General features: G+C 38.1%; 1 protein-coding gene and 1 long non-coding RNA gene across 2 annotated transcripts; one reads left to right on the top strand and one right to left on the bottom strand.

Annotated features, from left to right (window-relative positions):
• Positions 1-4,791: 4,791 nt before the first annotated feature.
• Positions 4,792-15,010, bottom strand: dkk2 (dickkopf WNT signaling pathway inhibitor 2). Its single transcript, XM_077604445.1, has 4 exons — positions 14,608-15,010; positions 8,196-8,349; positions 7,762-7,896; positions 4,792-7,168 (listed from the first exon to the last, which is right to left on the bottom strand). The coding sequence occupies exons 1-4, from the start codon at positions 14,827-14,829 to the stop codon at positions 6,918-6,920; spliced, it is 762 nt and encodes a 253-aa protein (XP_077460571.1). The 5' UTR covers positions 14,830-15,010; the 3' UTR covers positions 4,792-6,917.
• LOC144077017 (uncharacterized) lies at positions 6,895-10,637 on the top strand. The gene is made up of 4 exons (XR_013300854.1): positions 6,895-7,190; positions 7,769-7,860; positions 8,198-8,365; positions 10,311-10,637. It is a non-coding gene; the product is annotated as an uncharacterized LOC144077017 (long non-coding RNA).
• Positions 15,011-26,774: the final 11,764 nt, after the last annotated feature.

Raw genomic sequence — 26,774 nt, 5'->3', positions numbered from 1 at the left:
TGAGGTGAAAATTGTGAATCAAGAGAAATTTTCAAATTCAACGATTTTAAGACAATTTTAAGGGTGCGGCTTATACGCGGATGCGCCTAATATGCGAGAAAATACGGTAATTGCCTTCCAATTGAACCATAACTCCAATATGCCCATGACTAAAACCTAAAACATCCCTGCACTTGTTGGTTAGCGATATGATTCAACAGTCAGTCAGCACGGGCCCCAGGCCAAAAAACCCGAAGACAAAAAGCCCTTTTTTTTCATGTCACGACCCCGTTGACCATCAACTGACACATAAGGCTAAAGGCAAAAAAAAAAAAAAAAAAAAAACGACTGCTCCTGCTGTCTCCTCAGGCCATGACTGACTCCTGGGACCGAACCAGCACTCCAATTATTAGATCAGGTCTCCTGCCTTTTGTTTTGGGGCTTTGAAAGATGTTGTTTTGTGTTTGTTTGAGAAATTACCAGTGTCCGGTCTGTTAAAAAAAAAAGACAAGCGAGGTTAGAAAATGGAGCGATCACAAAGCGCGCCGGCAACGCCTTTTGCCACTCTTTTACCGCAGCGTTGCAACATGACCCCTGGTCTATTTGAACGCCAAACGTCGCCGTGGGACCAGCAGATGCGCAGCCTTTTAGTGGTGCGTTATTCCCATGCATTCTACTCTTCCTCTAACAAGGTGTGGACACTTGTACAAATCTGCTCAAACCATGAAGGCTTTTGTATTTGCCTTCCATTGTCGAATAGAACCTTTGGGCGTGCTATGGGGTTAACCTCGGGTCTTGTATGAGGTTCAAAATGCCAGCGTGGAAAGAAAAGCTAGTAAAAAATGGGCGCTACTTCCAGTTTTTCAGCAATCCGTATAGTCAAACATGGGTTTGCTTCCTAAACAATTAATCCATCAATTGATTCGATGATGGATTAGTTACCGATTTTTGAGACTTTGTGAGGCAAACATGACTCCCATCTTATGATATAAACCAAAGATTAGACACAGAATAATTGACAAATAAATGTGCACACTTCCTGAGAATAACAAAGCTTTTAAAAGTTCGAGAAAGATTCTCACAAAGTTTCTGGGAAATATAATACTTTGGATGAAAGGGACCATTATCGTGTGTTTGGAAAGGCATTTTCATCATCCGACTTTTGTTTACTATTGTAACATAATCTTTGGCGTTGTCGGAGATAGCATCTGTGTAAAGGACAGCTTTATTGAGACTATCTTCCCAAATGGCGCTGAGTCAAGACATCAGCGACCGCTCTGTAAACTCGGAGTACGGTAAAAGAACATAATTGAATATTTAAAACGATTGTAGTGATGCTACACTATCACACTATGATTATAACATTTATTAAATAAGCTTATTCTGATCTTCATCCACAATTCAAATGGCATGAACTATGTGATTAAAAACCTCAAAGGCCAACTTTGAATGGCCTTTTATTATCAAAAGTCAAATATTTAAAACGATTGTAGTGATGCTACACTATCACACAATATCATTCTAATATTTATTAAATAAGCTTATTCTGATCTTCATCCAGAATTCAAATGGCATGAAATATGTGATTAATAACCTCAAAGGCCAACTTTGAATGGCCTTTTATTATCAAAAATCACACATGATTTGTTGAATTGAATTGAAGGCCTTGACTGTGCCTTGTGGTTTCTTACCTATTAGAATAATATTTTATCTCTCTTTTCCCCAATTTGGCACAATCCATATCCTGCAATATTTCTTTCTGCAAACATAAGAAAAACTGAGTTCTGACAGGTCAAGATTAGACTTTCTGATGTTAAATCCTCAGGGGAATAACTGCATGCCATACCCCGTCATACCCAAATTTGTCCTTTCTGTCCCATGTTGCACACAAATATGATACGGCGGTCACCAATCTGACCCCCGAGCCTCAAATTTGAGACCTGTACCTTAGAACACTCTTCTTTCCAGGAGCATTTTCATAAAAATCACGACAGCATAAACTCCCATGTGGCACATTAAAATCGTTTCATCATTAAAATGCATTCATTTTGAATGTCCAGACAGGACAGGTAAAAACTCCAATCCAATTTTAGTCTTCCACAATTGTATAGTTCCTTCAAAGTCATTTAACAGGAGTCATGCAAGAGATTTTTACACATCAAATTCACTTAAGTCTGAAATGAAGCAAATGTAACTGTTTTCATAAATGTCAAAATATATTCCGATTTTTCACTAAACCCAACGCAGTTCTTGTCTGTTTGTGTCAAAGACAACTTATGCTTCATTTTGTATGTTTTCACAACAGTGGGAAATTGCCAGACCCGATTTCTGAATTGGCCAGCGATCCAATTCAATCCAGTTCTCCAAAGTAGCGAGCTGAAAAATCGGTTCCAACTGGCAGCGCTTTACTATTAGCAGCTACATATACTGTAGTTGTAAAATTTCCAGTGAGTGACACGCAACATGAAAAATGATCAATGACACACTTGGCGAGTCATTGTTTATCATCTTTTAGTCTCATCCAATTTGGCTCAAGTAAGATGTTTTAGTCACATCCAGTTTAGCTCGATATCGAGCGACACGGGATCAATAAAATAAGACTATCTTGGTTACCCTGTTTTGAAAACATGTTCCCCGCTTTTGCCGACCTAGTGGAAGATTTGAGCCACGTAAAATGAAACCACACGTGGAGTGAACAAAAAAAAATGTTTGCCCGAGCTGTTAACAAACTATAGACACGTCTGAAACAAGAGCCTGGCCGCACGCTGCTTTTTTTGTTGTAAGTCGAAACAGCAGGAAACGCCTGGTTTCATCTTCAACAAGGGGTTTTATTTACTGTCTGAAATGTAAAATCACCAGGAAAAAATAGAAGGGATCCAAGCAAAGTGCTGCAAATTTTAGTATGGGAGTGCTTAAAGTCTGTCTAAAGATGTCATCAGTTCACATTAAAAACGTGAGCGCATCATCTTTTTTTGTTTTTTTTTAATCTAATCAAAATTTCACGTGAAAAATATTTTTTGATATCAAATGAAACAGTGTTTGGGTTTTATGTGAAAGCTAGTCATTCTGTAAAAAAAATATTTTTTAATTATGTTTGATTTTTCTACATTTTTCTGAATGGTTTTAATGATACTCATCATCTTTTGCATATGTCTTCTTCAAAAGAATGCATTTTTTTCAAATGTTTTCGCCCCCAAATTGTCTAAAATGTATCTTTTTTATGACGTCAGGTGAAATATATCTGATCTTGTTAAGTGTGTATGCGATATTGTATGATTTGGGAGTCAGGCCGTTATCTCGTGAAGCTGCGGCGTCCTTTTTGTTATCGCCGAAGGGGGCAAAAGCACGAGGGGGGTGCGGCCAAGCGTGTTAGTCATAACGTCAAGGACAACAATAAGTCTGCTCTCCCTCACGGAGACATGATGTCACAACGGCAGAGGGTGGGGTCTTTTTTTTGGTGAATGGATCTTTGGGAAGAAAAAAAAACAACTAAAGCTACACTTCCGCTCTCTGAATGTCAGTCATGGCGACAAGGTTTCCTTTTTTAGGTTTTGGGGGGGTTAGAGGGACTGAAACCTCCTCCCAAGGGAGTAGGAGGGGCACTAGTCGGTGAAAGGACCGCAGTGGGGGGTTTCAGGGAGGGCTGTCCACTTACCTTCTCTGACCAATGGGACTTGGGCAAATGACCTCAGCACTTTTTTATATCAAAAAATCGCAGGATGAATTGAACAATGTATACAATGTGTGAACATACTCAAAGTTTTTCGAAATGCTACTGAAATACTGACGAAAAGTGACCAAAATAGTGTTAAAGTATTTGGATATTTTCTAAAACAACCTAAATATTATGTATGGAAAATATTCTTAAATCTGCTGAAATACACACTAAAGGAAATTTAGAAATACTCCCTAAAAGTGGCTTAGATATACTTTAATCTTCTGAAATATTCAGTTAATGCTCTAAATCGGGGCTGTTTGTATAAATGTTTGAAAACAAACAGGTTTGAGTCAGTCCTTCCAATTGCACTTAAAAGTACAAAATAAGGATTTTGCAAAACTATTGTTGTCAACTGTAACAATAATCATAATCACAGACCTTGAATAAGTTCGGGCTAATGATAACTTTTGTATAGATGACCACTATCCCTGAAAGGGTTAAATTCACATTATATTACCGCTTGTTAAAATCGTTTTCTTTTCTTACTTGAGTTCAACAAAGTATTCCGTTACATGTTTTGGAGAAATATGAGGAAAATGTGTCAATCCGACCAAGGGAAAGACATCTGTGTTAGCATCTCTTTTAGGATTTTGGCTCAACTCGAATGTTTCTATTTCCACAACGTTTATTGTTTCCGTCTGGCCTGTCCATTTTGGTCCTTTTTTCTTTGCAAGTTTGACAAATGTATTTTGCTTATTAAAAAAATACTGTTCACTTGATTTTTTTAAAGAGATTTTCTGTAGATTTACGTAAATATCAGCTGATAGAAAAGATACATCGAACATTAAACAACTTTGACATGTTGGATTTGGTTCCCCTTTTGATTAAACAGACTTGAAAGAAGGTCAGTCGAGTATTTAGCTAAAAAACAACAACAATATCTTCAAAGATGTTTTGTGAATTGGCACCGCTTTCAATTTTGACAATTTTTGTTTTGATTCACGACCAGGCAATTTGTCTTTGTGCTTTGCGAGCTTAAAGTGGGGCTTCAAAAATATTGATAACATATGTTATCGTCGTCTCCGTTATTAGTAATTCATGCATTTTTGTTACGTATTAAAAATGTACAGTAGTGCCAAGTAAAAGACTTTAAATACAAAATACATTCTTTATTTGGTCATGGTTGTAAATATGCAAAATATGTCAGGAGGCATTATTAACATAAAAATTATAACATCATATACATAGTATTTGTGTTGCAGTAACTTTTCTTGTGATGCAGAATCTAAAATATTGACTATTCTATGGCTAACATTTGATCCCTTCACACTTCTCACCTAAATTATCTGTACCGTTTCGGCTTTATAGTTCATTCTATGTACACGATATACACTGTTTCTTAAATATCTCATTCTTTCTTCCCATCTATTTACAACAGGGTTACAAATGTAGTGTCAGAATAAAAGGAGATATGATGTGAACAACTGTTTTAACGGGGTAAAGATACTGCCAGCAGCATAAACACACTGACACACACTTTTGCAATCATATCGATCCATTTTTTGGCATCATTTGACTCCGCTGACTTGGAAAAAAAAACAGGCAACATTAGCCGTCGTAGCCTTCAATTAGCGGACTGTCGAATTACATTTACAAACGATTCCAAAAATGGAAGGATTACTCCCTGCCAATTGAAGACTTTTCTCTCCTTGAATGACAATCATATTACATAACATGTCTATGTTTGTAAATAGAAATTCCCTCAGAAATCTAGCTATTGTTTTCACCGCTTAAATTCCATTTATAGAAAAGGATGAAGCACTATAATTATGGTTCTTGTATCACGGCGTATCATGACATTCCACAAACAACCTAAACAGAATGTGTATCCAATTAAAAAACTAAAACGAAGTGAAAATCTACCAAAAAAAACTTTGAATTATGGAATTTATCCACTAGACCTGAACAAAAGTATCATTTAACTTGATATATGTACATAATCTTCCCCTTTTAAGGCAATCACTAATCATTTTGATGAAGATTTGTACAGTTTCAAAACACCCTGTGCTGAATAAAGTAAACAGTGTAACAGAATATCCTCCATATTTAACAATAAGGACAGTGTACACTTTTATGACCGCAGCAGGTTTTGTCTCGTTTTGTTGGCGTTTTGGGTGGATGGGTGTGTTTTCAGTGTGTCTCCTGTCCACGTGATTGAATATGAGTTTCACCTCTCCTTCCCTTTTGTGACCTAGGTGTTTGTGGTTATCCTCAATCTCTGTCTGTGTATATAAACCCCGTGTTTTTGTACATCTTTGTGGGAGTTGTTTTCTGGTGAATTATGTTTGCCTGTTCGTCCGTGTGTGTTTCCCCTGTTAAGTTTGTATTTTTGTTCATTCTCTACCAGTTTTTATTATTTTGTATGGTTAGTTTTTATTAAAATCGCAAGTTGTGCACCAGCACTTCCCTCTTGTTTGCGTCCTGCTCCACTCCGCTCTCCAGCCCAAACTTGGCACTAGAATTTGGCAGACTATAGAACACAATCCCAGAATATTTGTGGTTTGTAAACATGCATCTATAAAACCCACAGAATCAGGGGGAGAACATGCAACATACCCACGTTTGAACTCACAACCTTTTAACTTTGGGCTGCCTTTAGACGTCCAAAGCGTTTGAAGTGGGAACGGTGGCAACAAACGAATGAAGCTTTGTCCAGTTTAAAAGTCTGTCTTTAGCGACCAAGTCATTGAAATAATCTGTGATACGCTATTAGTTAAAAAGAAAAAAACAGTCAATCTCCAATGCTAGCTATTTTGTATCAGTACCATTTCCTAGTTGCTACGTGATTACTGGAAAAAAATCCTGAAATTATTTATACAGGCTGAAGATATGTCAAGTCATTGCTTATGTTGTTATTGTTGTTTGGGGTGTGTACACTCTAATTGTTATCTGTTATTTGTGGATAAATCACAATGAATGTTTACTAATATGTATACATATATATACATATATTTTTGCTAGTCCGTTCTGCCAAAAGTTAAAACTTTTTAAAATTGTTTGCCAAAGCTAACTCATAGCGACCCACGTACGGCCTTTACTATCAACGAATGCACTGGGCCGTCTCATTAACGACAATCCACCCGGAGTTTCTCAATCCCTGAATGTCATCGGCGTGAAGTCACGCCCACACACCGTCCCGTCGTGTCTTTTTTTTTCCACTTCATTCCTTGGCAAAAAGAAACGACGTTCCTCGGGCGCTAGTTAATGTTCTTTGCGTCTTTCAGATCTTCTGGCACATGTGCAGTCTGGACTTGGACGAAGAGGTGGTGTCTTTCCACACCTTGCACGAGAGGCCCTTGGCGCAGTCGCAGCGCTGGAAGATCTCCAGGTTGTGGGAGCCTTTCTTCCGCTGCTTGGTGCACACCTCGCCCAGCCGGAGCACCGGTTTGCAGATTTTGGTCCAAAAGTGGCGGGCGCAGCAGTAACCCGCGGAGCAGTCGGAAGTACGCAAGCACGGGTCACCTTCGTGGCCTGGTGGAGAAAATGACACCATGTGAGTTATTGCTATGTATTGTTTTAAGGGTTGTTTTAGGAGTTACTTTGTTTAGCGGATATAATACATTCTCTGTTGGGTTCAAGTCAGGAGATTATGATTACTTTTATCTTATGGAGTTATCCTTTAATAGATCAAATACATTCTCTATAGAGTTCAAGTCAGGAGATTACGATTGTTTTGGGTTATCCCTTCAAGTTTACTTCTGGCAGTTTGACATTCTCGATAGGGTTCAAGTCAGGTTGAAATTATTTTCAGCTAATTGCAGTATTTATAAGGTTTAAATCTGGAGAGCAAAATTATCGTGTCATGTTTGTCTGTAGCAGATAAAATAAAAGACTTGTCTAAAAGACTTAAAATGCATACTCTGTATGTTTTAGTTCTGGAGATTGACCAGTCTAATGAAACCTTCTATTTGTCAAATCAAGGAATATTTATGTCTTGGGCAGCAAAATTAAGTGACAAAAAATTCCTCTAAATACATTCCGTGTGATAGGACTAGTGTATATTTGTTTGTGATGACTAAATGCTATACATAACCCAATTCTGACTTTTTTTAAACTTACTTTACCTTTTAGAAAATGCTTGGCCTGAGTTTTCCCCGTGCTTTTCCTCCAGCTCTGGTCTTTGAAGGAGAGCTTGTTGTGTTTGTCCAAGGCGGAGATGTGAGGTGAGATCACACTCTCGGAGATGGCCGTGCAAATATCTGAATATTTACAAACAGGAGCGTAAATGACAACGCGACCATGCGTGATCTTGCTATAGTACATTGTTCATAACAGTTCACTATAGTTATCGTGTATGTGGCCCCTTAAAAGTGATGATTTTCAAGATGTGGAGCTATACTATTTAAAGAGCCAAAGTTAGAAATATAGAAACACAAGCGGATCGAGCGAAAAGGCGCTCCAGATTTCCCGCAGGTGTGTCTGGAACTCATCTCAAATGATAAACGGGGGGTTGTCTAACATGATAAGTGTGCAGAAATGTGGTGTTTTTTTGCCTCACAGTTATGGCAACGGTTGCCAGGGCAGCACATGGCGTCCCGGTGGCAGCGCTTCTTCCTCCTGCGGCAGGCCAGGCAACGCGAGGGCGGCTGCTGGGGGCTGTGGCAGTAACTTCCCACGCTGCACTCCTTGTCGTTGCTGCACGGGTACACCTGCTGAAGTCAAACGCAAGTGAGTCAATAGCAATGAGTGTCACAACAGCATTTAGATGGAATAGTTTGAAATAGTTTTTTTTTTTCTCTGATATTCCGTGAAAAATAATCAATCTGTTTGGTGATTTTTATTATTATATATTATATTTTAGTATTTATTTACAGTACATGAGCGTCACAACAGCATTTAGATGGAATAGTTTGAAATAGGGTTTTTTTTCTCTGATATTCCGAGAAAAATAATCAATCTGTTTGGTGATTTTTATTGTTATATATTATATTTTAGTATTTATTTACAGTACAGTCAAATTTAATCAGTCACATGATTGACCAGATTTTTATAATTGGCCACCGTAGTTGAAATTCAAACCCCCCAAAAACCTTTCAAACACCGTACGACGTACGGTGTTTGTAAGGTTTTTGGGTTTTTTTTTAAGGGGAATCATAATCATTTATAAGGGCAGTTATCGGCAGAGGTTGACAGGTATGCAACTCTGACGTTAATGCTTTTTATTTGAAGTTATTAGTTGTTGTTGGCTCATGTGCTAAAGGATATCAACATGAATAATTAATTGACTGTAAGGAGGATCAGACAGCTGGACAATATAATGTTCTGCTATTAAGTTTAGCGATAACGGCAAATCTTCATCGTTGCAGAGGCAATTTAGAGCAGCTGTTGATCCTTTGGAAGTTGTGCGCAATCAACTTCTCTCAAAGTTTCCACCCAGGAGCATTTTGTTCCTGGCAAAACTTTCTGTCACTCCCAAAGGGAAACTTTTGATGTGAGCAATTCCACTGAAAGATTCAATAAGTCTGGCCTGCATGCGTGATTTTTTGTCTGGGAATTTAATTCATTTCGTCTTTCTTAATTGTGTTCAATAAATCTCGAGCTTCACTCTTTGACGGCCTGGACGGCATTTGCCGTCCAATTGTTTTTAACAGCACGGCATCGATTGAATAATAAATGGAAAAAAATGCAAATTAAAAAAATAGCCAAGCTATATAAAAATAGGACTGAAATAACTTTGCAAAAAATTTAGTGATGGGGAAAAAATGCTAATTTAATTAAGTGTGCTTTGGAGATTGTATTTATTTTTTTGTTTTGTTTTAGAATGCAAATTAAAAAAAATGCCAAGCTATATAAAAATATGAATTAAATAATGTTTCAAAAAATGTAGTGATGGAAAAAATACAAATTCAATTAAGTGTGTTTTGGAGATTGTATTTATTTTTTTGTTTTGTTTTAGACATCTCACATAGCTTCCCTCGTTGACTGGCAATGAGAGGAAGAGATCTAGTTTAAATCTAAATAGAATCTAGTTTAAGTGGAAGGATACTAGAAGAGATCATTCTATCACTTTCAGGTTGAAATTGGACGTCTATTGCCGTCAATATGTTTTAAATATTGCTTTCCCTAATTCGTGTGTGGTCGATTGTGGTAAAACAACACGGTCTACGCATCAATAAAAACCAACAATGGCCATGAGCAGTTTCACTGAGCCGACGTGTGAGTGTATAAGATTTTGTATGTATACATGTGTTGTCCCTTTAAGAAGCTACGTCAGTCAGGGTCTTAACAAGTTCTCCAACAAAAAAACAATAAAAGTCCGGGAAATTTGGAGCTTTTCTTTAGCCTAATAATTACTAGGGCATTAAGTATGACTAAATAATAATTCGCAGTTTGTATTTAGGGAATTTGAGCAACAATTTAAAATGGTAATTATCAATAACCTTCCGGGCGACCAAAAGACCGGCGACCAATCGACCGTGTACCCACTAATTACAAGAACAAATACTTTGAATGAGTTTAGCTCATAATAACCTTCGAATAGGTGTCCACTCTCCCTAAAAAGTCAATATAGTAACAGATAGAATAGTTAACAGACCTAGCCGTCATAAAAGTGTTATTTTTCGGCAACAATAAGAACGCTCCTAACCCTCCACCCGTTTTATCTGTCTCACAGAAGCTGGCGTCCGCGGAAGAAAACCGAGCCTCACCTCTTTGATACACGGTGAGTCAACATACGTTCTTTCCATCTGATTACCTCATCTTATCTGGCGCGCCTTTAAAACACGCCTCATTGGCTACTTCTGAGGGACGCGTGGCTTCCATTGGGATGCGTCTCATCCGGGTCGTCGCTCCCTTATTTTTGCTCCTCTCACATAAAAGCGTCAACCTTAGATCCCGCGCAGGAAGTGGCCCCCAGAGAGCCGTTTTTACTCCGCGGCCACTCTCGGCATGCGATAAGGTCGGAGACAGACGTGGCGGCATGAGGGAAATACCCCCACCCCCATTTGGCTTGTGCTGCGGGGTCAACAATCTTTTTAAAAGGGCGTTGTGTACTCGTAAAATCTTGCTGGTGAAAAATGCCATTTCATTCATTTCAACTTGAACTTTGGTTGTTAGATTTAGCAAACATTCCAACTAACTCTGTTACTTAACGTGTTAATTACTTGATTAATAGGATTAAGGTTGATCACACCCGATTTTGAGGATCTGTTTATACCAAAGAACCGAACCGATACGAAACAGTTTATTTTCGAATATATTATATGTTTTTTTGTTCTTTCTTTGGACGATATCGCTTTACATGCTATTTTCTCGATTTTTAGCCCTTCAAAAATATTTTTGGCTGGATTACGGTCATCTAAAAATGACGTTATCCATCCCTAATATTTTGATGGACTATGTTTCACTGCCATTGATGGCGGTAGATGTCCAATCTATTTTGATTGGCAGCGATCATGCCTTCTGTTAATACTTAAAAATACGTAGAAACAAATATACATTTTGAAATTTGAATACGTCAATTAAGATTAGCTCATCGACCAATCAAATTGAACCGACGAATGGCCATTCGTTTCTGGTTTAAATGGATTGTACATTTACTATGATAAACTAATTTAAAATCACAGCAGACGAATTGAAAGAGAAAAAACTGAATATTCAAATGCGATAAATCAAGATGAATGAATGAGAAAAAAAAAACTTTTATTAACCATCAGTTGCCACGGTTACTATTAAATTTGAGTTCAACACTAAAACGCTTGATGTTAGATGGTGAAAATATGAACCAAAGTACCTAGTACTATAGCAAACCCCCCAATGATGGCTGGCAGCTCTTCCCAGTCAAAATAGATTGGACGTTTATCGCCCCGCCGGCGCCCGTGGAAGCAGCAGACTGGAAAGGTCGCTTTAACGGGGGCGCTAACAAGACGCCACACCTTTCAAGCTCATTAAGGTCGCTTGACAGGCTCTTCTGGGGAGACTTTTAAAGAGGCAGCCCATCGCTCAAAGATCACAAATTTACAGTCCTTGATGAATAAAAACGGCTACTTTTTAAAAAATGTCAATGACACGTTTTATACACAAGAGTCAAAGACACGTTTTATACACAAGAGTCAAAGACACGTTTTATACACAAGGCTAGGCGTGGTTTTCTAAGGACAGATTCAATGCAGTTTTTTCTAATTTGAGGAAATTAAGATAAATAGTGAGAAGAAAAATGGGTCCATTTTATGTTCAAGTAACTTTTGAACTTGATTTTGCCCATTTTAGGAAAAATGGCCGCTGCCACATGAAATATTGCATTGACAAGTGCTATGTATAATATGCTTAAAGTTCTCAAAAAAAGGGCATTTTGAGGTCATTTTTTAGAAGTTTATATGTCGAATCCAATGATTATGCTCAAACAACTCTAGAATACAAACAGTGAAGTGAAACTTTTGGAGGTGGGAGTCTATTCGAGAAACTGGCTGTATTTCTGATATTTTTCGTCATTTCCGTCAGGCTAGAACGGCACAAAATTTCCTTTCAAAGTTGACAAACATTACTCGTAACGGAGGACAAGTTCCGACACCAAAAAGCTTTTTCCCTTCCTGATTTATTCCACTTGTGTCATGAATGCAGTCCAATGTTATTCAGTCGAATCCACATAACGTGGCCACAACTTTACAAGCGTGGAAAAGCTTTTGGCACACTTTCTCACTCATACACACACACGTGCGCATTGAATCAGATATAAAACGCCTTCCACAAATGCCTTACATACTACAGTATGGTTTCACGTATTATCTAAGGGGCCGAGGGCGTTTGAATGGGAGGTCTGGCAAGGCTTCCCATTGAGGTTTTTGGTTTTTCGCTGATGGAGAAAGAAAGAAAGTGCAACTTTCGCGTGCTCGCCACTTGTCATCGCGTTCGCCACAAAGACTCAATGTGTTGAAAAGGAGCCGATAGAAAAAACAGAATTCCCACGTGCCTGCAGCCAAACTCCATTTTTTCCTGTTAACACCGTCACTGCCGTTGACAGCGGTAGACGTCCAATCCAGTTTGTTATTGAAGACTTACTTCTATTGCTAAATGAAATCCAATGTTAACTTAAGAAAATCGCATCCCATAAAGCCCGATTTATCAAATTGGACTTCTAAATTTATGTTAAAAAAATGACTGACTTTTTAGTTTCCTATATTGATGTCAACGTGCGAGGTTTCAACTGTGAACTGCAACAAAAAAATAACTAGGCTGAACTCAAGCTTCTTGTGCAAGCCACAATCAAGCCTCATTTCACCATTCGCTCAGGAGCGCCAAAAACCGGAACATGTTTGTTTGGACACCCCGGCGTGACACTCATTGGAAATTATTGACGTCAGAATATGAAATTGAAAAAAAATCGAGAGTTTTTATTCATTTTAATGTTGTTAATTCTGTTTTCATTAACATTTTACTCATTGATATACCCATGAAATAATGGTATGTCATTTCAACACATACACATAAAGAAATACTATTAAAAATCATTGCAGAATAAACTTCCACCTGAGAAACTTTCACTTCCAATTTTGTTTTAGACATTTGAAGACCACTCAGAAAAAAGTTCATGTCAATTCCTGGCCCACCTGGTGAAAAATTAACACCTTGCAAAATATCCAAAAATGGCTTTGACCTAATTTTATCAAATTGACACGTAATCACGAGTCATAAAACTTGTTCACACACTGAAACTTGTCGTTCTAGCAGCCTTAAAATACAAGAGTCAACATATATATATATTTGACCATTCAATATCTTGTAGTATCTTTTGCTGCCCTTTCGCCAAGTATTATTATTATTATTTTTAAATGTGAGCGTCGAAAGTTCGAGACTAGAGTTGAGTTTGAAGCGGTTTGGCTTAAGAATCCTCTTAATCCCCACAAGAATCATTTGAATGACACTAAAAGCCCAGTCGGTCACTTTTTCCCTCGCATTTGTTGCCGTTAATGATTTATTGCAAAGGCGTGCGCCGGCGTCACGTCGGAAAGGCAATTAAGAATTTATGAGGGAGGGGGCATGGGGGTCCAGTCCCCAGACGGCCATGTAAACAAGGCGGAACTATTTGGAGATGGAAAACTGAACTCATTGGCTGCCATCGACGGAGAGAGACGTCAAGTTTGTTTAAACGGGGAACCGTCATTTACAGTCAAATTATTGAGTAAATCTGAATTGTTAGAGGGGGGAAAGTTCATAGTATTATAGTGTAAAAAAAAAAAAAACTAACATATTTGTGCATTTACCATTTGTAAAATTCCAAATCAAGTTTTTTTTAATGGGAAATTGTACAATTTTAAGATTTTCTGAAAAATAATTTTTGGGGGAGGAATAAGGAGAAATCTGATAAAGATTAAAATATAAAAGTAGTGCAAATTAATTGAAAGCATTTGAAGAGGAAAAAGTAAGATCACATGGGTAACATTATATTACAAAAAAAATATTTTTAATGAATAAATTATGATACATAAGGTTTTCATCTTTTGTTTAAGGGATGATAGTCGTATGACTACTAAAGTACGTTCTTGGGATACATTTTGGAACTTTTGTCTAAAGCAGGTGACAAAATATGAAACAATACAGCAATGTAAAATATGATATAAACAAGATAAAAAGGGACATTTTGAGCAAACTAATGAACTCTATTCAGGGACAAAAAGCATTAAGTAAAGTTGTATTTTATGTTACCTCTGCAATGTTATTTTAATATTAATTAAACTACTAATCCAAAATAAACATTGCAAACTATCAAATGTCACATAATGATGAAAAATTTAATCCAGGACAGTTTCGATCGCTCCCCGCCCCTCCCAGTCCAAACGGATTGGGCATTTATTACTGTCAATGGCAGGCAATGATGACATTTTAGTGTTTCCTCAGTTTCCATATGGTAAGAGGTCATAGGTCAATGTGAAAAGAGCTCATTTTTAAAGCCACTTTAATGAAGGCGATGGTACCTGCGCAAAGATGTTGAACTTCTTCACGGTGCCCCCGTGCGCTTGAACCGTGCGCTCGGGGGCGGCCGTGGACGCTCGCTCCTCCCCGCCGCCGCCCGCGACTTGACTCGGCTTGATGGCGTTGGCCTTGGGGCGAGCCGCCGGGCCTTGGCACCTGGCGGCGGTGGCCAAGAGGAGCAGCAGAAGCCAGCGTTTATTCCGAGGGCGCACCAGCGGGAGCATCCTTGACCTTGAAAATGACCCAAAAAAAGGGGGGAAGGGGGGACGTGCGCTTTGCAAAATCAGCGCCAATCTTGGGCTTATTCTTTACACAAACAAACAAAAAAAACACTAAATCAACAAGTGCAGCAAAACAGAAGCGAAGTTCAAAACAAGAAAGTTTGTAGAGTTAACGCACGAGTCGAGTCGGTCCACCTGGACTGGGAAGACCGCTACGTGAAGCTCTTTTTATAGCGTTAACGCGCGCTCTTGCCCCGCCCCCTGGAACACACAAAACGCTGAAAGTGATCTGTTTCTGTGTGTGTGCTGTCTGGAGCCCTGCCGGCACCAGCAGCCCGCTGGGAACCAACTATTCACAAAAAATATATATATATATATGTACACTGTTTTTTTTAAACTCAAGCCTCATATATTGAGTGCCAGCCAGGAAATGAAAAACCAGGGTTAAGCAACTGTAAAGGGGGTCTTGTATGTGTCTGTGTGTAAGTCTTTTTAATGAATGGCGTTTCGGAGGATGACTTGTTAAATCAAGCGGAAATGTCCAAAGCACGTGTGCCGCTGGGCTTCTGTTTTAAGAGCTACTACAATAAATTAGCTTCATGTAAAAGATGGTCGCTCAAAGAATTTTATTACGATGTCTACTGTTGAGATGAGATATGATCATTGGTTTTTTTATCCCCCGAATAGGGAACTCGGGGGTTGCGGCAGGACGAGAGTACAGAGCCAAGTATACTAAATGATACAAAATTATATCAAATAGAGACATACAAGGTGTAAAAGAAGGTTAAGTGGAAGTGGAAACTTAAGTGGTTTAGTCAGGATAAGTGACAACATCAATTGCAAACAGCAATGTATATACATAAAAATATACATATACATATACATCATATACATACACATACACATACATACACATACATACACATACATACACATACATACACATACACATACATATACATACACATACATACACATACATACACATACACGTACACACACACACGTCCACATACACACATACACACGCACACACACATGCACACACACATACAAATACATACACACATACAAATACATATATATATATATATATATATATATATATATATATATATATATATATATATATATATAGATATAGATATATATATATATATATCCATATTGAAAATGATGATGAGTGCAATGGAGGGGAAGTAATTGGGCAGATGGAATGTAGTTGTTGTTCTATTAGCATTTGCTATTGTCTTATTTTGAGCTATTATGCTTTATTGTTGTTGAAGTATGAATATTAAGAGCCTAAATGCTCTAAATCAATTTCAAAAGTGATGTTTGTAGGTGCATGGTGTTTGGAATTATCACATGTGATTATGTACAACTCAGTTGTATTTCACTTTGAAGTACAATACATTCCCAGTGAACCATTAAGAAATGTTTATTTTTCAGTCCTAGATTTAAATTTATTTTGATACGCATCACATTTTGGATTATTAAAGTGCAGTTTCTATTTTTCTAGTCTGTTTAAAGCCTTTGAGTTTGACGCCCCCGCTTGAGGTCAAATGTCACGGATTTTGTCAAACGTGTATATGACCCTTGAACCCAAATTGATTCGTGGCAGACTTTGTAATATCGGTAAATATCCTTATCCGAAGAATCCATATCGTATTGTATCGCCGTGAAAGCATAATGTGAATTCTAATTTGATATTTGGACGCCATGAGAAGGAGCAGGTGTGCCACATGTTAAGCGTATATTAAGAGATCGCCTCTTCTATTGTTGTGTTTCCTTCCTTGGACAGGAAGTAAACGTCTGGTGTGGGTGACAAAGGTGACTTAAAAAAAAAAGGAGGTATCACCTCCGAGCATCTACAGTTACATCAAACACGTCCAATACTTCCTCCCACTCGGCGCTCCTTCATTGTGAGCCACAATGGACGTTGACACTTTGAATTGGAGCCTTTGATGGATGGCTTTTGAGGTCAGAAGGCTTTCCCGGTGTTCTGGTTTCATCCCAGCCCAGACCGCCTTCAAATTGTGTGAAGGAAGACTTCCAAAAAGAGAAAAAGAGGCTTTGTGACACTTGTGAAATACTGAAATTGGATGTGTTCACCTGGAAAGGTCGTAGCGCACGTTAGGGTCATCTTGAATAGGGGATTTTTTTAGCCCGTTTATTAGACGCAGCTTTTCCTTCCAGCATGCACGTCGACCTGATATTGCGGTTGATGAATTATGCGTTGGGGAAAAAAAAGCTTCTGTCCAGATCTTTCATTGCGAGCAGTTGAAGAGTGAAAGTCATCAGATTAGGTTAGATTCTAATAAAAATAAAAACACGGTTATTTTTGTTGGAAATGCTCGACAAAACCGAGAAGCAAAAATATCGCCGAGTACTACGCTATATTATGTTAGCCATGCTAATTAACAACATGATGGCCAATTAGTGAGATACACAATTTTTTTGTTTCTGTGACAGAGGCGTATTAAAATGTAATTCTCCGAACAAAATATGCCGTATTTTCTCGCATATACGCCGTATTTGTCGCTAAAAAAAATTATGATTGAATCGAGACTGCGGCTTATATGCGAACAAATTAGACTTGACATGCACGAAACTGCAAAGACGAAAGCCATAAGGCAAGACAATGTGGCCAATATGGTCATTTATTTCAAAATAAAGAAAAGATAAACAGATAAAGCGTTTAACAAAATTTATTTTGACGTCTATGAGTGAAATTCAAGGAAGAAATTAACCATATCTTGCATAAAATGTGAAAAAACTCCCTTGTGCCGCCATTTTACCTACAAATTCAACCGCTACGGACACACGTCCTGGTTGTACTGCTCACTTGACTTCCTTTTTGAATTTGTCTACATGCAGGCAACACCCTTTCGGAATGTGCAATGCAGCAATCGATTTATACAGAATCTCAGAAATACCACATGCGATGATTTTTATTAAGATTTTCCCTTCAAAGTAACACACTTGTACTCCCTATTAAAACCGTGAATATGGAGGTGAAAATTGTGAATCAGGGGGCGGCTTATACGAGAGAAATTGTAAAATTCAACCATTTTAAGGCAATTTTAAGGGTGCGGCTTATACGTGAAGGCGGCTAATATGCGAGAAAATACGGTACTTAAAAATATAATGACAGACTATCAAAAATAAGACTAAAAGCTAAAAATTCTGTCAACCAGCATCCTCTACTCGATGTAAAATGTTCGAGACGCTCTAAGTCAACCAATCCTGTTCCAGAAATGTGTTCACCTTCCCATTGGAACACCCATGCCAAAATCTCTCAAATCGGAAATCCCCAAACATCACATTCCTCCCACAATATCGTAATCTTTGGCGGAGTAAAGTATCGAGCCCCCTGAATAACCAGTGAGTCACCCCGATTATCCGCCCGGGCGTTACCCGATAAACAAACAAGCGATCAGCAAGGTGGCTGGCTGGCGAATTCGGGGAAACCCGCCCCGGACGCCAGACTGCTCGACATTTTGGCGCGTCACTGAAATTTGGGAAGTCAGAGCTATTTGACTTTCGACAGTGCAGACGACCGCTCTTATTTAAATGGCGGATTTGACGTTTAAGATGGATTATCTGGAAAAGCCGGGCATTAGTATTTGTTTCCGAGCAGGATATTGCTTTGTGTATTTCACCGGCTAATTTATATCCATCATTTTGAGGGAGAGGAGTATGTATCGGGACGCGTTTTCTTTGAACCTCTCGCCGGGTAGATTAAAAGAAGACAAAAAACAGCTTCACGTATGTTTGTGATTAAGAGCCGCCCGACAACCCGACTCGGGGCCCGGCTTGAAAAATTAAGAAAAACAGCTGTTCGAGTCGGCTGAGATGTAAACATATTTTTGAGGGGGAAATTAGGGAAATTCGATGAATTTCGCCTGCTGGATTTTTCCAAGATACAAATGGGCACTTTTATGTGTGGTTTCTTTTATGGTGATTTGAACTTGAAGGATAAAATCTGCTGGTTTTCTTTTTTTCCCCCCGAATTTTCTTATACTGAACCACTTTCAATTTCGGATTACAACACGATCATCTCAACCAATCTCGACTACCCTTTTCCAATGAGTCATACGCCCCCTGCTGGAATATTTACCTTCGATGGTTTCAATTCTGCAGAGGCAAACTTGACGTGAATTGTTTTTATCGTACAATTTCTATAGTTAGGCGATACGGTAGTCGAGCGGTCAACATGTCCGCCTCGTTGTTCTGAGATCAAGGGTTCAATCCCGCATCGGATCTTCCTGGCCCAAAACATGCATGCTAGGCTAATTTAGCACTCTAAATTGCGTGAATGGTTGTTTGTCTCGTTGTGCTTTGCCATTGGCTGGCAACCAATTCAGGGCGCTCAAAGTTCGCTCGGATAGGCTACGGCACGTGTCAAAATGGTGGCCCGGGGGCCAAATCTGGCCCGCCGCATCATTTTGTGTGGCCCGGGAAAGTAAATCATGAGTGCCGACTTTCTGTTTTAGGATACAATTAAAATGAAGAGTATAGATGTATATTACATTTCCTGATTTTCCCCCTTTTAAATCAATAATTGTAATTTTTTAATCCATTTTTTCTGTGTTTTTAGTTCAATAATCATTTTGTAAAATCTAAAAATATATTTAAAAAAGCTAAAATAAACATTGTTTTAGATCTATAAAAAACTGAATATTCCGGGCTTTTAATCCAGTTCTTTTATTCCATTTATAAAAAAAATCAATAATTGTAATTTTGTAATCCAGTTTTTCTGTGTTTTAGTTCAAAAATCATTTTGTAAAATCTAAAAATATATATAAAAAAGCTAAAATAAACATTGTTTTAGATCTATAAAAAAACTGAATATTCAGGGCTTTTAATCCAGTTCTTTAAATCCATTTATTTAAAAAAAATCTAAATATTATATCTAAAATGGTCCTCCTGCCCACATGAAATCGAGTTGACGTTAACGCGGCCCGCGAACCAACCCGAGTCTGACACCCTTGGGCTACGGTAAAAAAAAAAAAAAATAGGATAGGCAAAACGGAAAATGAAATTATTTCTATGGTTATCACATCTGTTTGTGTCTGGCTCATTTATTTTTAATACTCATTGAAAAGATTCCATTGTGTGATGGTAGGCATTACATCACCCCGGGTGAATTTATATCACCTGGATACGTATTCACACCCAAAACAAGTAACAACTACACCGAGTTTGTCATTTAGTGCAAGTGTTGGCTTTATCTGAGTTTGCTGAATTAAATATTGAAAAGTGAGTAATTGTTAAATCACATGCGTTTTTGAATGGCAGTGCAAAACAATGCTTTTATTGTCTCCTTATTTACTTCTCTTAGAATTTTCTCCTTTTGAGGGCAATTTCCTGGTAGATCTTTTAATCCCGCCACATTTGCGACCACTCAGCTCGTCCTTACTTTTGGACCGGGAAAATCCCAAACATTTCCTGCCTACTTTTGCTTTAAAGAGATGCAGAATCTCGCCCTGAGGACAATTTGTCTGTTCATGAAAGTCCACAGTTCGAAAGTAGGAAACGCGGTTCAATTTTTATGTCCGGGCCTTTTTTTTTTTTAAATATGAATGAGTCAACTGTCGATGACTTAGAAAATCTTGGCCCGAGGGCACTCCCGTGTTTGTTGTATTAGCTTCAAACGTTCCCTAGCACATGCACGATTGGATCTTTCTGGACTTTTCCCCCAAAAAAGAAAAAAAGCAACAACTGGCCGTTGTGAACTCCAGGAGCTTTTTGGAGCAAGTTTTTGGAAGCGCCTTCAAACAATTGTGTGTGCGCGTGCCAAACATCTGCTTTTATTGTCGGGATGACTTGTTTTCATTTGAATTGTTTCACCTGTTTGTTGGAATTGCGACAAAACTGTGGAGTCTCACGACCAACCACGATGCAATCTGTGTGAGGAGTTGATATCGTTAGGTTTTAATGAAGTGATGCCGTGATCATTTGGTGATGTATTGCCATCATTTGTATGTTAAGAGTTTATCCATATGGGCTCTCCATGAATTAATAATATAGCAAAGACGTTTGATAAATGACGGTTGTTTCAAAAATTTCCACTACAATATGTTAATTTACGGCATTCTTTTTGACAGGGATTGCAAAAAAAACACTTTAGCAAGTTATCACTACTTGGAAGAGCCAGAATTTAATAGATTTTCCCCATTTTTTTCTAGTTATTTTGGGGTTATCATAATTTTTTTTCGCTTTTTTGCAGGTTTTGGGGAAGATTTACCGTTTTTTTTTACTTTCTTCAGTTATATATATATATATTTTAATTATTAATTATTTCTTATATTGCCATCATTTGTATGTTAACAGTTTATCGATATGGGCCCTCCATGAATTAACAATATAGCAAAGACGTTTGATGAATGAAGGTTGTTTCAAAAATTTCCAGCCACAATTTAATAGATTTTCCCCATTTTTTCTAGTTATTTTGGGGTTATCATATTTTTTTTTCTCTTTTTTGCAGGTTTTCGGGAAGATTTACCGTTTTTTAAAAACTTTCTTCAGCAAGTTATCACTATTTGGAATAGCCAGAATTTAATATTTAATAGATTTTCCCCATTTTTCTAGTTATTTTGGGGTTATCATAACTTTTTTTCTCATTTTTTTGCAGATTTTTGGAAGATTTACCATTTTATTTTTTAATCATTTTTCACTCCCATTAATGGTGACAGACCTTCAAAATGAAGTTGATATCTACCATCGTCAATGGCAACCAATTGGTTAACACTTAAAAAAATGAACCTGAGGAAAAACATTTTTAAAAGCCTAATCTTTAATATTCAATTCCGATCCTCTGAAAATAACATCGGATTTGTGACATCGCCGAATATGACTGAAGTTTTTATTTTCTTAAAATGAAATGTTCTTCCCAACGGGGGTGCAAAGGCCTAGCAACGAGCAAAAAAATGAACACATTCTAAAACCGCCATCTTTTTTCAATTCCCTTCCTCATTTCAGCGGACCCGTTTGAAGTTGGCCATCCGTTGAATTTCCGAAAGCCAACCCTGGGAGAAAAATTTGGACACCCCCAGATTAAAAGAATCCAAGCAGTGCAGGTGAGCATGAGAAAAACCCACACATTGTTGATTTCTGACCTTCAGAGAAGCCCATTTCCTTGAATGATGGACTCCTCTCCGAGACGTCTTAGCTCCCCAGACACCCACTCCTTTTTGTAAAAATAATCACCGCGGAATTCCTCCGGGCTTATTGCAACCTTTTACATCTGCGTCACTGGCAATTTCCTCTCCGGGCAGGGGAGACTTAACCCCCGGGGGCCCAAATTCATCCGAGTATACAGCTGAGAGCAAAACGTCAGGCCGGGTTTTTATTTACGGTCGCCACCCGTCACGGTCGTCTCGAGCCGTGTTTTCGCTGGCGTCCACATGCGTCAAGGTGATAGCCGCTCTTTGTCCCCCGACCGGGTGCTTCACAAAGACCCGGCTCATTCCTGGGGCGCGTGTTTTCAATTTCCCAGGCTAAAACTGGTGATTTGTATCCACCGGCGGCCATGATTTAAGATCGGCAACGGTCGGAAAGAGCATCTTTGATGGCGCCGGTTAATGAAGTTATGCTGCAAATTTGTCTTGATGTTGCCGCCGAGACACCTGCTTGTTTAGGTTAGGTTAGAACTTTATTTCATCCCGTAGTCGGGAAATTTATTGGTTGCAGTAGCAAGACAGATAAAAGACACAGAAGACATTGTAGACCTAGTTAAAAAGTTTAGTTTAGTTTAGTTTAGTTGATGGCTTATCACAAATTCGCCCCAATGGGACGTCGCACTGCTCCCATGGTTTTAATCATCTGACATCCGAAATGATGTGATTGGGTGATAAAGATTCAGGAAAAATAAATAAATAAATGTAAAACACAGGCATCCACATCTCTGGACATCAATAATACGATACTACTCTAATATTTTGAATAAAATTAGGTCTGCAAGTCACAAAATGTGTTCTTAAAAACTAAGATACTATTCATTATTAGTCATCATTTTAGTTATCTAATTTTATGAATGAATACATTATGAATGAATGGAATATGTTAAAAACAAAATGTGTTCTTAAAAACATAGATACTATTAATTATTAGTCATCATTTTAGTTATCTAATTTTATGAATGAATACATTATGAATGAATGGAATATGTTAAAAACAAATCTAATTATAATGAATAAAATCAGAAATACACTAGTTAAGGCCCTCAATAAGACGTTTTTTGAATATATTTTTTCATAGTATAGTAGGTAACTCATTCTAATTCTAATATTTTGAATAAAACTGATGTTTACTAGTCACAAAATGTGATCTCAAAACATAGATACAATTCATTATTAGTTATCATTTTAGTTATCTCAATTTATGAATGAATATCATGGAATATGTTAAAAACAAATGTAATTATAATGAATGAAGACAGAAATACACTATAGTTATGGCCCTCAATAACACGTTGTTTTAATACATATTTTTCATAGTATTGTAGGTAACTCATTCTCATTTTAATATTTTGAATACAACTGAGGTCTACAAGTCACAAAATGTGATCTCAAAACATAGATACAATTCATGATTAGTCATCATTTTAGTTATCTCATTTTATGAATGAATACCATGGAATATGTTCAAAACAAATCTAATTATAATGAATGAAAACAGAAATACACGATAGTTATGGCCCTCAATAACACATTTTTTAAATATATTTTTTCATAGTATAGTAGGTAACTCATTTTCTATCATTGCCCACGCTAGATGTTCAATTTAATTAACCCGATAAGTCCAAATGCACCATTTTTTATATATAAACTTTGAGCAGTGTTATATTTTTTAAATACATCAACCAAATGTATGAAGAATTATATGTATTCAACACCACTTATCATTGTCAGGGTAGCGGGTGTGATGGTATATGTGAATAATATTTACCCAAGTATTCCACAAGACGACCTACAATGTTAGCGGACATGCTAATTCTAGGCCAAAAATGATTAATGGTGCACTAGATGTAATTCCCCTCATCCCGAGCCAATGCAGCATCTGAGATTTTCCGTGAAATTTGGGGGAAAGTCCGATTTACCTTCCAGAACAAAAAAAGAAAACTCCCCAGGGAATATTTGTCCGTGACCAAAAGGAGTCCGTTGAGCGTGCCGCAAATATTGTTAAAACACTGACTAATATTTTCTATTCTCGGTTTCCCATCTGGCGCCAATGACACCGTTTGAACGCTATTGTTGGGTGAAGAAAAACAAGCTAGCTTTAATGATTAAAAGAAAAAGAGGCACCGTTGTTCTCGCAGCCTGGAAACAGGCAAATAGACGTAGGAGTGCCAAAACAATGCCCGAATGGGCTATTTATCAGGGGCTTCAGGTCGGCCATCTTTGATCCAACTGGCAACGTCTTTGGCTGTGAGTCTGAAGACAAATTGTGGTTTAAATCCTGACTCGTATCCTTTTTTTAGCCCCTTAACTGTGATTTATAGTTTTGTAGCGCAAGGGGTGTCAAACTCAGTTTGCTTCCCGGGCCAGATGCGTGTCAACTAGATCTTACTTATGTGGGGCCTGACCAGTTTATTTTTACCCCAAAAAGTTAACTCGATAGCACCATAAGATGAGCATCCTATGCTAGTTTAAGTGAATTGGATTCATTTTGTGGTCAATAGCAGGCACTGAGTTCATTTTGTGTCTCCAATTCCATTTTACGGCACTTATAGGTCACTTCTGGTCAATTTTGGATTATGTTATATTGATTTTGAGGGACTTTCTGAGATGCTTTTTGTTTGTTTGTCTGTTTCTGTAGATTTTTGGGCAGTTCCAGGTTACTTCTTGTTGGTTTTGAGGCATTTTAAGGTTGATTTTGAGGCATTTTAGGGTTTATTTTGAGGCATTTTAAGGTTGATTTTGAGGCATTTTAAGGTTGATTTTGAGGCATTTTACGGTTGATTTTGAGGGACTTTCTGAGAGGCTTCTTGTTCGTTTGTCTGTTCTGGCTGATTTTTGCGCCTTTCCAGGTTACTTCTTGTTGGTTTTGAGGCATTTTAAGGTTCCTTATGAACTCATTGGCTGCCATTGAACGCGCCGTTTTGGGTAAGAATTAACAAATTGTGGATAGAAAATTAGAGCAATTTGCGGTATAGCACACAACTCACAAACTTTAAGGCGAAAAAAAATGGAAGTATTTAATTCTATACGTACAGTCTGAATGAGCTACCGAGTACCCTTCAGGTAGAACAACCCCTCGGGCCGAATCCAACCTCCTAGGGGGCCAATTCCAGCCCGCGGGCTGCACTTTTGACACCACCCGTTATAGCAATTTGTCAGCCCGACTTGGGTGGGATCGATTCCCGTTGAGTCGCACTGTGAATTGAAGTTTGGATGGTTGTCTGCCTCCGTGTGTGCCACATGAGTGACTGGCGACCAATCAGTGCCTTGCGCCCCAAAAGCAGCTAGCACCCCATGACCCTCACCAGGATAATGGTGTTGAAAATGAATGCATGTGAGTTATATAGGCTGTTCTTAATTTTTAATCCTAGCGCTTTGATTTTCGCAGTTGGTTTTTCAATGCGGTGAAGACTTCCAACTTAATCATGAAAAATCGTTGCTGAGAATTTGGTCAAGAGAAGCAAAACACATGTGAACGACACATGCCTGTCGGGAACAACAACATAGCAAATGAATAATCTAAACCAAAAAATAATCCATAATTGATTCTGACAAGCAGGCCTCTTATGTATCGAGAAAAATTGCATTTCTATCATCTGGAATATAGAAAATACGCATCCATCAGCGCACTTTGTCCGTGAAAAATGATGTGGTCGGCACGCAATAACAAGCTGCTTGACTAATGACTTTCTTGTTTTGATGATTTTTGCATTTAATGAGTTTCGCTCGGGGAGGAAGTAACACTTTCAAGCCGCAATGTTCGTTTGGCTAAGCCACAATTTTGTTTTCTTTTTATGGTTTCGACTCTTCCACTTGTTGATGTGAAAGAGCCAGACGCCGGCCGGCACGCCTCGCGCTGATGGCCTCGGGCGAAAGGATGAGGATCGTGTTTCGCGTCGCCTCAAAGCCACGGAAATGTTTTGTGGTTGTCCCGTCACTTTTGTGTCACTGACTGGCGACGTAAAATAGGCTAAAATAGTTTCTATTTTTGCAATAATAAGAATCAAAACTAACATTCAAATACAGTGGTACCTCGAGATACGAGCTTAATGCGTTCCGGGACTGAGCTCGTATGTCGATTTTCTCGTAACTCAAACGAACATTACCCATAGAAATGAACTAAAAACAAACTAATTTGTTCCACCCAAAACAGGATATTGCATTGGAAAAATGTTTTATTTGTTCTAATTCGCCATCTATTGACAAAGTAACAAATAACTAGTGGTTTAATAGTACTAAAATGTGTTTAATGGTACTAAAATCAGACTTTTTAGCATGGCAGCGCGCTCGTAACATAACATATACAAATTTAAATGCACTTGAATTACCATGCAGACACAGGGCCGAGGACTGTTGATCTAAGTTCGCAATAAAGATCTGTGAAGGACTCTTAAATTGCTTTGACTTGGATTCCGGCAGATGGCAATAATCGAATCAAATTCCGAAAATACTCGCATATTGGACAGCACCTCCCACCCCCTACATGAGTCTGTGGAGTCCCTCCGAAGCTCCTTTAGCAATAGACTGCGGCACCCTCATTGCAGGAAGGAGCGCTTCCGCAGATCCTTCCTCCCATCAGCTGTCAGGCTCTTTAACAAAAAAATGGCTGTGTGTTAAGACCTACCATATGCATGCATGTACATTTATGTGTATGTATGTATGTATATATGTGCTAAGCAACACGCTTATTTAATTATATATTTATTCATGTATTTTTTTCTTGACCTACTTATTACCTATCTATTTATGTCTAAAATGCCTTTC

Source organism: Stigmatopora argus, chromosome 7 (genome assembly GCF_051989625.1).
Source record: "Stigmatopora argus isolate UIUO_Sarg chromosome 7, RoL_Sarg_1.0, whole genome shotgun sequence".
In the NCBI taxonomy this organism is placed as follows: Eukaryota; Metazoa; Chordata; class Actinopteri; order Syngnathiformes; family Syngnathidae; genus Stigmatopora; species Stigmatopora argus.
The sequence above is the reverse complement of the archived record's forward strand: the minus strand, read 5'-3'. Positions and strand labels throughout refer to the sequence as shown.